The sequence below is a fragment of the Eurosta solidaginis genome, chromosome 3, assembly GCF_040869045.1.
Source record: "Eurosta solidaginis isolate ZX-2024a chromosome 3, ASM4086904v1, whole genome shotgun sequence".
Taxonomy (NCBI): domain Eukaryota; kingdom Metazoa; phylum Arthropoda; class Insecta; order Diptera; family Tephritidae; genus Eurosta; species Eurosta solidaginis.
Window position 1 is genome coordinate 117938345 of NC_090321.1, and position 14277 is coordinate 117952621.

Genomic DNA, 14277 nt, shown 5'->3' on the forward strand with positions numbered 1-14277 from the left:
ATTACGGAGCTAGTAGTGCCGGGCTTGGTAACCGATACCAAGATCGAGTGGGCAGTGAAGACGTTTTCTAAGTTTAAATCGCCGGGCCCAGATGGTATATTCCCGGCCATGCTACAATTCACCAGTAGGGCGGTGGTGGAATGGGTTAAAATAATATTCGATGGGTGCATAAGACTGAATCATGTACCGCACTCTTGGAGAACTGCTCGTGTAGTTTCCTACCAAAGGCGGCAAAGATTGGTCGCGTGTATACCATAGATTATAGATCCATTAGCTTAACATCATTTCTGCTCAAAACCTTTGAGAGGCTAATAGATGTGTACATAGAGTCTAGCGTGGATGAAAATCTGATCTCCACAACACAACATGCGTACACCAAAGGCACTTTGGTAGACACCGCATTGTATAGAGTGGTAATAAGCATGGACTATGCCCTGGAATATAAGGAGTCTTCTTAGACATTGCCGGTGCTTTCAATAATGTTTCTAAATGGGCGATTGTGAATGGTCTTAATTACATTAAAGTACATCCAGCCTTAACCAGATGGAACGGCTGCATGTTAAATTGCAGGAAGATTACATCACAATGGGGATTGTATGACAAAAGCGGACATCTTACAATATGAAGGTTTAGAAACAAGTTTTAGGATGTAAAAATAAAAGTTTAAACAAGTATTCAGCTGGGTGTCTCGAATTCCGTGGTGAAACCGCGTAAATACCTGGAGTAATTAACATATTGTAACGAATTTACTGCAAATCCTCTTATTTGCAACCATCTGCTAAGTTCGAATCACTAAACTGTTGAATAAATAACATCACTATTCAGTAATGCAAAATGTTCTTTATTAAAGTACTTCACAATAAATAAATCTACTATTGCTCGACAGATAGCGTGTTTTATTAAAAAATTGATTATAGCGCCTTATTGTTGAGGCCTTTTATACTCTTTGATTTCCTCGTTGCATCTTCTAGGCGCTTCTGTTCTAGAATCTACTAGTTGGTTAACTGTTATAATTATAACTACAGATGTACGTGTATAGCTCTCATATGCGCGAGTGTTTGTGAGTGACACTTCCACAATTATAATTGCATATCTCAGATAAGATATCTGCATGTGTTTGTGCGCTGCTTCTCTGCTGCGTGTACGTACATATGTGTAGACATAATGATTGATTCGTTTATGTAGATACATAATGATTGATTTATAAATGTGCATACAAGGCGCTGCTTAGCATCGGCTTAGATATGGCAGTACCCCTTAGTGTTGCTAATATTCGTAACATTACCCTCCACCTCCATCTCTCGATCTAAACGCTGCTAGCATCTCCAAATGAACCACCCTTCTATTTCGTGGTTTCCCATTGGCCTCGCATAATCAGTATCGTTCCCACGTTTCACAACAGTAGTGCGCCCCGGCTTGAAACTATCCTCGCATTCTTCCTGGGAAATTCGTTCCTTCGTTTTTGTGCGTCCATTAGGGTTTGTCAATGCCAGTGTTTCTCTCGCAGGTACTTTTGATTTCGCAGATATTTGGTCCATTCGATCCATCAACCTTTACCTTTGTCTTTCGTGGTCTTTGTCGAGTCGTCTCCACCAGTGCCCCATTACTGCTGAACCCTTTCTCCAAACTAAAGTTAAGTGGTATATCCTGGTTCTTATAGCGCATAATCTTTCTCAGCATATCGATCCTGATGTCATGGTCAACTAAGAAGTCCACTCCCAATATGACTTCCTCAACAATCTCCGCCACAATGAATTTGTGTAGAACCATGGCCTTTCCAATTAATGCCTCACATACCACTTCTCCCTGGACTTGGTTATACTCGCCAGTAATCGTACGCAATCTTGCTCCAGGTAATGGCTTTACTCTCCTGTTGACCAAATCAGATCGGATCAAGGAATGAGATACGCCCGTATCTACAGTCAGTACACGCTCCTTGCCATCCACATTTCCTTTGACTGCTCGATTTCCTTCCAGTTTGCGAGATAGGTATCACACGACATTCAATAGCTGGGGCAAGTTCTGAATTAGATATAGACAACATCAAATAAGCCATATTTATTTATTGATTTACTTTATTATTTATAAAAAATTTAATTAATTATATAGATTTTTAACTTTTTTATATCGTATTTTGCTTTTTTTTATCTAAATTTTTTTCATTATTTTCAAAACTTTAGCTATGAATAGCATCAGATACAATAGACACTCTAATTTTAATGAAGTTGATGCAATAAGCTTTAATAACCATTCTATTAGTTGCATATACTTAAATATCAGATCATTAAGGAAAAATTTCTGTCCGTTCTTAGCAGAGATCAATGAACTTATAGATAGCGTGGATGTAATCGTTTTAGTTGAAACCAACATAAAAGCGTATGAGCAAGACTTATTTCACATAAATGGATTTAACACTGAGTACTATAACCAGGAGGAAAGGAGAGGGGGTGGAATAGCTTTATACATCAGAGAAAACTTTATTTATGAATGTAATATTATTGAAACAATCTCTTTTGAGATTATTCAAATTAAAATAGCCGAAAATAACGTAAATCGGTTAAAATGCACTCTGCATGCAATTTACCGCCCTCCTCATACTAATGTACGCATGTTTGTTAGTGAGCTTGAAGGTGTTTTACGAAATACGCACAAAGAAGAATGCGAAATATTAATAGGAGACATCAACATAAATACACTCTGTGCTAACAACAACTATAATGTCTCATTATACTTAGATATGCTCTCCTCGTTCGGTATGGAAAGCGTAATAAGTGACAGTACAAGAGTGGACATAAAAAGGGGGACAAGTACTAGCATAGATCATATATTTATTAAAAGCAGAGCTGCCGACGTAGACGCTGCTACTGTAGAGTGTAATATCACAGATCATTACGCGCTGGTACTTGGCCTCTCTGAAAAAAGACCTAACAATAGTGTATTGAATTGCAATGCACCCCCCCCCCCCCCCCCCCCCCCCCCCAAATGCGTTAAACTGTAGAAACATAAGGGATCATATTAATAGCATAGACTGGAATGATGCTCTTTTATTGACTAATGTAGATGATCTATATGAAAATATACTTTCTCGATTTAAAAGCATCTATGAAATTTCAGCTTCCAAGGCCAATAACAAAAAGAAAATAGCGGCAAATAACTGGATGACGCAAGATTTAAAGATTCTGTGTGGTAATAGAGATAAGTTGTATCGAAGATGGAAAGATAAACCTCGTGATAATCTCTTAGAAACTGAGTATAAAAGATATAGAAATTTCGTAAACAAAGAAGTCCATAAGACAAGAAATCTTTATTACCAACAGAAGTTTTTTGAAAACAAACACAATATTAGGAAAACTTGGCAAATAATTCATGAAATAATTGGCAAAAATGTTAATAATTTAGATGACGTCATAAAAAAAAACTTCAAAAACATTAACTTGAAACTTATCTGTGATTCTCTAGCAAAGACATTTGAGGATGGGGTGAAATGTGCAATACATACCTGTGATATTAGAACTATAAGTGCAATTGGCTGTAAAACACCAAATTCAATTTATATAGACGAGATAAGCGAAGGTGAAATTTACAACATTATACTAAGACTTGACGATCATAAAAGCCCTGGAATTGATGGTATTAGACCTATAGACCTAAAACAAAATGTATCTGTGATAACACCAGTGATAACTAAACTTGTTAACCTTGGTTTGAGGCAGTCCTCTGTACCTGAAGCCTTAAAGATCTCAGTTATCAGACCCATATACAAGTCAGGGCCTAAATCAGATCCGAAAAACTATCGCCCCATTGCAATCCTGCCTGTGATAGAAAAAATATTGGAAGAGGTTGTAGCAACGAGACTAACTGATTTTATAGAAAAATATAAAATAATCGACTATAATCAGTATGGTTTCCAAAAAGAAAAAAATATTAACCAGCTTCTAGGACTTTTTGCGAACAAAGTAAACGAGAATCTTGAAAAAAACATACATAGCCTTGCACTGTTTATAGATTTTTCCAAAGCATTCGACACCTTGTCCCATTAAAAGCTAATAGAAGCCCTAGAAAATGCTGGTATACGAGGAAATTGCCTAGCGTGGTTCCGAAGCTATCTGGAACATAGAGTGTACAAGGTCAAAGTCTGCAGCGAATTAAGCGACGAAGTCTCGGTTTCGTATGGTGTTCCCCAAGGTTCAAAACTGGGACCGATTCTGTACCTGATTTATGCAAACAGCTTGATGAGATATTTGAAAAATTGCGAAGTTTTTGCATATGCGGACGACACCACTATCGTAGTGTCGCACAAGAACCTAAAAGAAGCTGCAAATATTATGCAACGTAAACTGGACATCGTTGTCAAATGGTCGCATGACAATGGATTGCTAATTAATTCTTTGAAAACAAAATTAATGCATTTTAGACCCCCGCATTTACAAACGTCAAACATAACCCTGAAATTTCACAGTACCGAATGTCTGCATAAAGCTCAAACAACTTGTCCCTGTGATATAACCATTGAAACAGTGCGAACGCATAAATACTTGGGAATCATCCTCGATGACCATTTTAAGTGGAACGATCATCTTTTATACCTGCGAAATAAATTACGTAAATCGGCGTACTTTATAAAGCATCTTAGCTATTGCAGCAATTACGCAGTCCTTTTGCAAGCCTACAGAGCATTATCGGAATCGTACATTCGATACGGCATTACAGCATGGGGAACCCCTTCCAGCCTTAAAAAAGTTCAATTGAGCCAGAACTACTGCTTGAAAATATTAGCTAGAAAGCCGAATGTATACACAGTTAATACCCCGCTGAATAGGGAACTAGGGATTCTTGACTTCAAGTCTATTTATAAAATAACGATAATCAATGAGTTCTATGACGAACAAAAATTTCAAACAAAGATTAACCATAATCTCGGGACACGAGCTCAGGTGCAAAACAAACTCAGAGTACCAAGGTTTTTGAATAATTACTCAAAAAATACCCTATCCGTTCTAGTACCCACCCTTTTAAATGAACTACCATCAAACTTGCTCAACCTGCCAAAAGTACCTAATAGAAAAAAACTTATTTATAAATACATAAAAAGCTTATTGTAGAAATTTCATGCCCTAGTTTTAAGATTAATTTATCGCTTAAAATTTTTATTTCTAAAAAATTTTTATTTAATATCTAATTCTCTTACTACAAATACTTCGTCCAAATTTAATGCAACTCGCTAGCCGCCAAGTGCGATGAAAATATTTTAGTTTTTATCTAATAGCGCTAATCATAAACTTTGTTATTATCAAATTTTACTGTTTTAGGCTACTAGAATATAATTTTTATTAAATAATTAGCTATAATCTTAAACTTTGTTAAAGACAAAATTTATAGAATTAAGCTAATAATTATGTTAAATGTTTTGTAAATCATGTCGTAGGAATGTTTTACCCGCAGACAAGCTCAAAACTCGCTCTTGTTTATCTCCTCCAGCTTTGCGTTTACGACCAGTCAAGTTGGAACTACCATGACCGGTGCTGTTTCCTGAGTCAGTGCATGGGATACCGTTTCAGCAAATGTTGGCATTGGGTTCGCGTATGTGGCTCGCTTCGTTTCGACGTCCCGTATGCCGTTAATAAAGCTCTGAATCTTTACCCTTTTAGTGTATTCCACGGGTGCGTCCGCATTTGCAAGATGAGCCAATCTTTCAACATCCGAAGCAAACTCCTGTAATGTCTCATTTGCTTTTTCGTAACGGTTTTGCAACTCAATTTGGTATATTTCTTTTCTATGCCTGCTTCCATAACGTCTCTCGACAGCGGCCATCAATGCTTCATAGTTGTTCCGCTCTCCTTCGGGAACCGTCTGTAGGATTTCGGCTGCTGGCCCCTTCAATGCTACGAATAGAGCAGCAACTTTATCTTCAGCATTGCAGTTGTTCACTGCTGACGTCTTCTCAAATTGAAGCTTGAATACCTCGAAAGGAACAGAGCCGTCAAAAGATGGAGTTTTTACCTTCGGATTGCTCGCTGGAACAGCTGGGCGATTTAGTTGTAACTGTTGCATAACAATTTTGTCCTCGAGTTGTAAAATTTTTGCATCCTGCTCTTCCAGTTTCGCAAAGAGCTGCGATGATACCTGTTCCGAAATTTTTGTCGACATTCCAGATATACGTGCCTCTTGCGTTTCCAGTTGAGATGACATATATGTCTTCTGTTCTTCCAATTGAGATGACATTTGCGACGCCATTTCTGAAATGCGTGCCTGCTGTGACTCCAGCTGAGATGCCATTGTCGATGTTTGTACAGATATTGTGCTCGTCACTGTCTGCGGTGTTTCGTTTTTTTCTTCCATTTTTGTTGTTGTTGGTCGCTATCATAATGAAAGACATACTCCTCAGCATTGATGATTCCTTCAAATACCATAGCTACACTTAGTCGTTTTTGTAGCTGGGATTTATCGCCAAAAGTAGCCAATTCACGGACTTCCAACTCCTCCTTCAGTTGCTGGATCGTCAATTCACTCAACTTTGCCATGTCCAAGTTGTATTCCCAATCTTCGGAATTTATTCAACAATTCCTCTTCTGACACCATTTGTAACGAATTTACTGCTTCTGCCAAGTTCTGTTGAATAAATAACACCGCTATTCAGTAATGCAAAATGGTCTTTATTAAAGTACTTCACAATAAATAACTCTACTATTGCTCGACAGATAGCGTGCTTAATCAAAACTGATTATAGCGCCTCTATTGTTGAGGCCTTTTATACTCTTTGATTTCCTCGTTGCATCTTCTAGGCGCTTCTGTTCTAGAATCTACTAGTTGGTTATCTGTTATAATTATAACTACAGATGTACGTGTATAGCTCTCATATGCGCGTGTGTTTGTGAGCGACACTTCCACAATTATAATTGCATATCTCAGATAAGATATCTGCATGTGTTTGTGCGCTGCTTCTCTGCTGCGTGTGATTCGTTTATGTAGATACATAATGATTGATTTATGGATGTGCATACAAGGCGCTGCTTAGCATCGGCTTAGAGATGGCAGTACCCCTTAGTGTTGCTAATATTCGTAACAATATGTAAGAAACCCCCTTCTGATGTTTAGCATAAATCGTTGAACATTTTGGTTATATTTTGGTAAAAATCTCTGAATATAATTGAGACAGTTCTTAATATGTTTATCGTTTTTTTTTTTTTTTAATTTCATGCCCAACTAAAAATTGCATAAATTTTTCTCCCAACTGTTGCCCAAATGTCAAGTATTTCGGAACTCCCAAGCTGTAAGTTGGCTGAAAGTATTTCAGATAGAGGAAAAATGTTCAAAATAAATGTCCACAACCTTTTTAAATACACTTCAAAAGATACCACTGTGTCATTAGCTTTATGCAGCTATATAAATTTTGTTGTATAAATAACAGACAAAATGTATCCGTTAAGAAAACTGTTTAAAACTATACTACTTACTTCCTTCTATTTTATTCAGGGATGGAAACTATTATTTCTTTTATAATATAATTCCAAGATCTTGCTGCACCTTCACCCACTCATCAGCAGGTACCTTGTCCTTCCTTATCAGTGAGGTGGCGTGCCTACGAATGATTCGGGCTGCAGTGCGCTTCTCCTGGTGGTTTACCTTTTCCGGAATTCTCCTTGGAACGCCCTTGGTCCAATAGCTGACCCCTCCCACGCCCTTAGAACCCCAGCTCGAATTAGCCGCCTAAAAGGCGTTACCAGGTGCCACCACGAGAATTACGAGTCGGCGCTTTGGGGTAACGCCGTAGTGTGCAAAGCGAAGCATCCCCATCACAGACACCCTAAAATTCCTTTTTATTTTAGGCAAATGAGTGTAGCAAATTATGCACATATTAACATACTTACCTGAGAATATATTTAAATCAATGCTCATATACTATTCGCCTTATATGTTGCAAGTATCTACATATACGCTTAGATAAGCGCTTTCTTTCGTTTACTATTGCATCCTCAAATGTACTTGTATGTAGCAATTATCCCGTTCATGCAGAAACGAAAATGTATCTTGCAACAAAGCAGAAAAAATAATAATAATAACTAAAATAAAAATTAGTTAAAAAATTCAAACATAATCAAAAGATAAAAAAAATACTTTTTTGGTTACTTTTGATTTTTTTCAATAGTTCACTAAAAATAGAAAATAATGGGAAGTAGTCATTGAATGATGAAGAAAATAATCAATTAAACGGGTAATCATTAGCATTAGTAATCGTTATTAACCAGGTCTGATTTGAATGCCAAATCAAATAAAAGATAAAAAGTATCATTGATTCGATTCTCACAAATTTCGGCGGAAGAAAAAAAAATAAATTGATGCCAAATCAATTTAAAAATAAAAAGTATTTTTGATTTGGAGGTGGATTCTGCATTGAAACTATTTAGAAACACGCAACCCTCTTTTGAGTAACAGCCGGAAACTTGGAAAATAGAAATCAATGCAGATTTCAACAGAATTTTATAAGAAAAACCACTAGCTCCAGCAGGACGAAAATGCAACATTTACATATTGAAAAAATTGCAGATTCCTTCTAGTTGCAGATTTCTATCGAAATTTCGAATGGCGATTAAAAATACAACCAAGTCTTCATTACGGTGACCTAAAACAATCATGTAAAAACTGTTTTTGTGTTCTTTTTTACAAAGAAACTAGATAATAACCCAACTTCCAAAGTCGCTAATCTGAAGTTTATACATTTTTGGCAAAAACTTTATTTCTTCCTAAAATGAATAAACTGGTCGCACCAAAAGAAAATATTTAATTTTTTTTATAGCTTATAATGGACATTTCGTACATTTTCTTTTATGCTTATTAATGCAAATTTTTCTCCATATAAAAGAAAATACAACTATCGTGTGTTATCAATGGTAAAATAAATCTTGCCAATTTTTTCGAACCTACTTATGTTGTAAATGTTTTATTTTGGTGTGGACCTCCACAAATGGTGTTGGTATACCCAAAAATATTTTGCAGTCCTCAAGACAGTACAGATTTATATTACGAGATAGAAACAATAACTATTATTTTCCATCCCTGGGTTTTAAGTCCTGGGCAAACTCCTGTATGATCGAAAACATAAACGTTGCAACCGATTTCCACAGAGTACTTGGTTATGGACGGAATACAACACTTCTCTGCCCTCCTTAATGGTGACCGCCATCCTTTGCAAAATATGGTGGGAGGCCTGAGGATCTGAACCTAATTGATCTTTGCTCAGTTCAGAAGGAATACCCTGCAAAACTGCGCCAACTATCACGGAAACAGCCATCTTTGTATCGCAAATAAGGTCCGGTTAAGCGTATTGTGCGAAGGGATGAAGCCAGCCTTAAACCGGCTGTTGTTGTTGTAGCAGCGCTTCGGTCCATCCATTATGTGCCACCAATCACAAATTGTCATCAATGTCCTCTAACGGGAGTCCAAGGAAACTTTCTGTTTCAACAGGGGTGTATAATAATGAGAGGGGTGTTAGAGGCGCTGGTTCCACAATACAGTTGAAGAGATGGTTGGTGTCATGAGGGGACACATTGCAAGCAGGACATACATTTTGTATGTCGGCGTTGATTCTTAATAGGTAAGAGTTTAACCTATTACAGTACCCAGATCGAAGTTGAGCTGGAGTGACGCGCGTTTCCCTAGGGAGAGTGCTTTCCTCCTCTGCTATTTTTGGGTATTGTTCTTTAAGTACTGAATTCCCCAGGCAATTCCTTACCTCGCTAAAAGGATCTAATAATGAGCTGCACGAGCTTTATGTCGACATCAACATGGTCCCGAGAATTAAAACAGCGGCTACGTTGGCTAGGCCATGTTATACGAATAAAGGAGTATACTCAGGCAAAGAAGGTAAATTTATCGGAACACGCCTACAGAAGCAGAAAAAGGAGAAGGCCTTCCCTCCGCTTGATGGGCTCGGCGGAAAACGATTTAAATTTCATTGGTGTTACCAATCTGTTGAGGCTAGCCCAACGAAGCAACAACTGGCTCGACTCGTTGGACGGCCAAAACTCTTTAAACGGTTAAGCATCAATTATATATGTAAGTAATGCTAGAGAAAATAGTTCAAGCAGCAGATATAAGGCGAAAGTGCACACCATGTTTGTTAAAACCTTAACATGCGCGCAGAACTAACGGATATAGATTCGAGACTGCACGACTTCGTCTATTTGTGAGCAACCATTAACAGCGAAAGTTACCACCACCATGGTGGAAGCACAGATGGTGGAAGACTTAAATGTTTTGTCCCAAATCGCGCCAGTCATCATGAAATAAGTATGCCCGTCCATCGTTTGATTAGTGACTATAGAGGAGCAGACCCCAGGTGGCCGGCACAGAGCCATCTATATTCGGCTCAGTTGTACCCACGCGCTAATAGGTTCGGTGGCAGCTGCCAAGTATATTATTATTTTTTTTTTATTATCCGACCTCCAGATGATGTATAATATAATGATAACGCCCTCGATCGACCCGCAGGAGAACTTAGTGCTTTTATAGTCGCTTGGATATCAGAGTAGATATTGAATTCTTTGAAGCACTGGACAATATACCTTCCATCGCATCCCAGTTGCGGCAACCTCCGATTGGAAGACAATGCAGGCAACTTAAACTTGCAACTTACATCGAAATCCAGTCCACTGCTACATTTTAATTCCTTGTCTCACTCCTCTCTGGAAAGAATGATTGTTCTTAGACTTGTATAGGGAGAAGTTGTTGGCACTAATGCTGGAATGCCCTAGATAAGAAAGCCCATAGAACATGTGACAAAGCCTGATCAGTGAGCCACCCGCAGCCGTCCTGTCCGCATAATCCATGAGGTTTTTGTTCAGCATGACATTCAATGGAAACGGTATGGAAATATTTGAATATTTTTTAAGCGACTAGCAGAAATTTAACACCCTTGCTAAGAGGTTCGGCTTCCCCTATTCGTCCTCAAATTTTTAATGTATACAGATTAGGGAAAAATATTTTTTTAAGGAATATTTGCTGCGTCGTTATTTTTCTAACTGTATTTTCAGTGTTTTTTCTGATTTTTATTACGTTATTGTTGCTAGCGCCTTTTTGTTGCGAAAAATATAACAACAAATCTTCAGGACGAACAAGCAAGCAATTATGCACTAGGAATTTTCAGATAAACACCAACTCCCAAGAGGTTAAACTTACATTTATAGTACCTTTTGGTTATATTTGCTACTTTGTATATTTTTGCCACTAAAAATCTATCCACGAATTTTTATTTTATTTGTTTAAGTTGGGAGAGTCTCATGAAAAAACTCGGGAGTCTGCGGAATGTTTACGCCTACTTACACAACAGGCTGTGCTTCTTCAACGAAAAATGAATGATATATATTCAAATGGGAAACTAAACACTGGGTTGCCTCCAATACATATACAACCACCAACTATGGGGTCGGTTTTGGAAATGTTGAACACCATAAACGGTATATTGTTCGTGCAAATCAGGTAATTTTCTAGGTCTTAGAAGCAAATATGATGCTAATTATTTGTATTTATTTAGCCAAAAGGATATAGCTAAGGTGCGCACGGAAATAGAAAAACACTTGAAGAATACAAATGATGGTGCTGAAATTGCCGGAGTAGCCCAAAATTGTGATGGCTCTGATTATGCGCCTAATAACAACTCAACTTTCAATACTGAAAATATTGGTTGACAATCATGGTCTAGATGATTTGAAAAATGAACGCAGAAAAGCTTGGGACAAGAACTCTTAACTTAAATATGGACTTTACGAATAAAAAAAATATGCAGATCTGTCAATATGTTTATTTATATTGGTTAGCTTTGGACAGCCTTTACAGTGGTGTTGCTAATCGTAAAGCCAAATAAAGTTTTTTCTTCAAATTTAAAAAATGTTATAAGAAAACAACTCAAATGTCAAATTTGCGGACGAATAACCACTTCCAAAATAAATTTTCAAACTCATTACGGAAGCATACTTCGCGGTATATTCGGCCTTATACAATTCCTTGTCACTTACGAGTCCTAAAAACAGCAACAAATTTATTTTTTTATTATTTATCTCCATAACTTTTGTGTATATAGTTGATACACCGTGGCGGCCACCGTGCTGTGATGGTAGCGTGCTCCGGCTACCACACCGTATGCCCTGGGTTCGCACCCCGGGCAAAGCAACATCAAAATTTTGGAAATAAGGTTTTTAAATTAGTGGCAGTGTTTGGCAAGCGCTCCGGGTGTATTTCTGCCATGAAAAGCTCTCAGTGAAAACACATCTGCATTGCAGATGCCGTTCGGAGTCGGCTTAAAACATGTAGGTCCCGTCCGGCCAATTTGTAGGGAAAATAAAGAGGAGCACGACGCAAATTGGAAGAGAAGCTCGGCCTTAGATCTCTTCGGAGGTTATCGCGCCTTACATTTATTTATTTTTTTTAGTTGATACACCGTAGAACTACTCAATATCCTTTTCTGAAACAAAAACCCGCTAAGTCGAACCAGATCACGTTAAGCGATGTATACCCTCTTATACACAACTTTTCTCATTGTTTGCAAAACAAGCGTGATATTTTATCCCGTCAACTGTCTGACAGGATGTTCAAGATGGCTATTTTTTTAGCGTGTTGGCAGCATGTTGACAGGATGTTCAATATGGCGACGCACATGGTCGGCTATCTTCAGCGGGTGATAGAAAAAGAAAAATCAGGTGATCCATTCTATTTGTAATTTTGACGTCTATGTAGAAAATATCACACTTGTTTTATCCACAATGACTTCTTTCCATAATAAAAAACCAAAAGCATAAAACTATATCACAATGACGCTCCTAAACACAATTTTTGATCTGTTGCTCTTTATTTTATCTAAAACTTGAAAAATGCTGCAAATAAAAGGAAAAGTAAAATACGAAAGGTGTCAAAAGTTAGAAGTTGTCTCACTTTTCGTTTCGTGTTTGTGCAAAACCATTCATTCTGTTAAATCTATTAAAATTCGTTTGCCTTAATTTTATTGTCAAAATTCTATTTGACGCCGACTTAAGTAATATAGTTCTTGCCTTTGAAACAAAAACAAAATAACAAAACTATGGCTTATTAATACATATTCATTTTTGCATGCTTACATATTTTATGCACATTTAACTTACATGCGAACATTATCTTATTATCCTGAGCTTATTGTCATTTCATTTATTGATGGTCACATTATTTTATATCTTATAGTACAACAGAATATCGACAGCAAAAACACAGATACAGTGGAACTTTCAAGGGACCGAAAAAAAAATTCGAGTTACGGAAACTTCGAATTAGGGAAAATTCAAGTTACGAGATATATACTAGGTTGAAAACTTTAAAACTTATTTACATATGTATGTATGTATTTATTTATTTTTTTTTTTTTGTTCTTATGCTGACCATTTATCTTTCTCTATAAAGTTTTCCACTACATTTAACGATTTATGTACTGTATTGGCAACGTTTTCTTTTGACGAAGTAAAATTTCTTAGAATCTGGATAGCGGAATAAGCTTGATTAAATGTAGGTATAGTTTCAGTTGTGGTTTCAATCTCGCTTCCACTAAAGACTTCCCCCTCTAAGTCTGAAACAATAGATTATTTTTGTTTAACAATGTTGAATTCTACAAAGTTTGCTTTAGACTTACCTATTACAGAAGGACCTAGATTCTCAATAACGCTATCTAAAATGCCTTCGTCTGTTGGGAATCCCATTATTTGCACACCATCGTCAATATCGACGTCATCATCAAAAGAAACATTATCACTTCCCATTGCCGTTCTTTTAGGTTAGGCTAGGTTGAATTGGCCGGTCCATGAGGACCTCACATAGACTGAATAAGTCTGTAGTGTTACCAGAAGTTTTTTTAACGACCAAACTGAAAAACCCTATAAAAAACCAGGACCTATGTTATAAAATAACTCCAATAAATCTGACAGTTGTATCACTCCTAATAGCTGGAGTCTTAGCCTGGCAAGCGCAGGGCAAGAGCACAGAACGTGCTCGATCGTTTCCTCCTCCAGCCCGCACTTCCTACATCTGCTCTCACTGACCAAGCCTAATTTAAAGGCATGTGACGCCAGAGGGCAGTGTTCACTCAGAATACCCGTCATGAGTCTACAGTCCTCTCTTTTTCTCTTTTTAATGATAGAAGCAACTTTGTTAATCCAAGGTTGTAATTTTTATGAGTTAACCGGGGATTGCCCGTATCGCTTTAAATGTATGAAAACATTTATTTCAAGCAATTTTTAATTTTATAATTTATTTAATAATTTG

At 37.2% G+C, this 14277-nt stretch overlaps 1 protein-coding gene across 2 annotated transcripts in view; it reads left to right on the forward strand.

Annotated features, from left to right (window-relative positions):
* clu (clustered mitochondria protein homolog) overlaps positions 1 to 11884 on the forward strand; it is a 294616-nt gene extending 282732 nt beyond the window's left edge. For both annotated transcript variants that reach the window (XM_067772983.1, XM_067772984.1), the window contains 2 exons: positions 11264 to 11475; positions 11531 to 11884. In XM_067772983.1, the coding sequence (XP_067629084.1) occupies positions 11264 to 11475; positions 11531 to 11684 (366 nt within the window). In that variant the 3' untranslated portion in view covers positions 11685 to 11884. The remainder of the gene's footprint in view (positions 1 to 11263; positions 11476 to 11530) is intronic.
* Positions 11885 to 14277: the final 2393 nt, after the last annotated feature.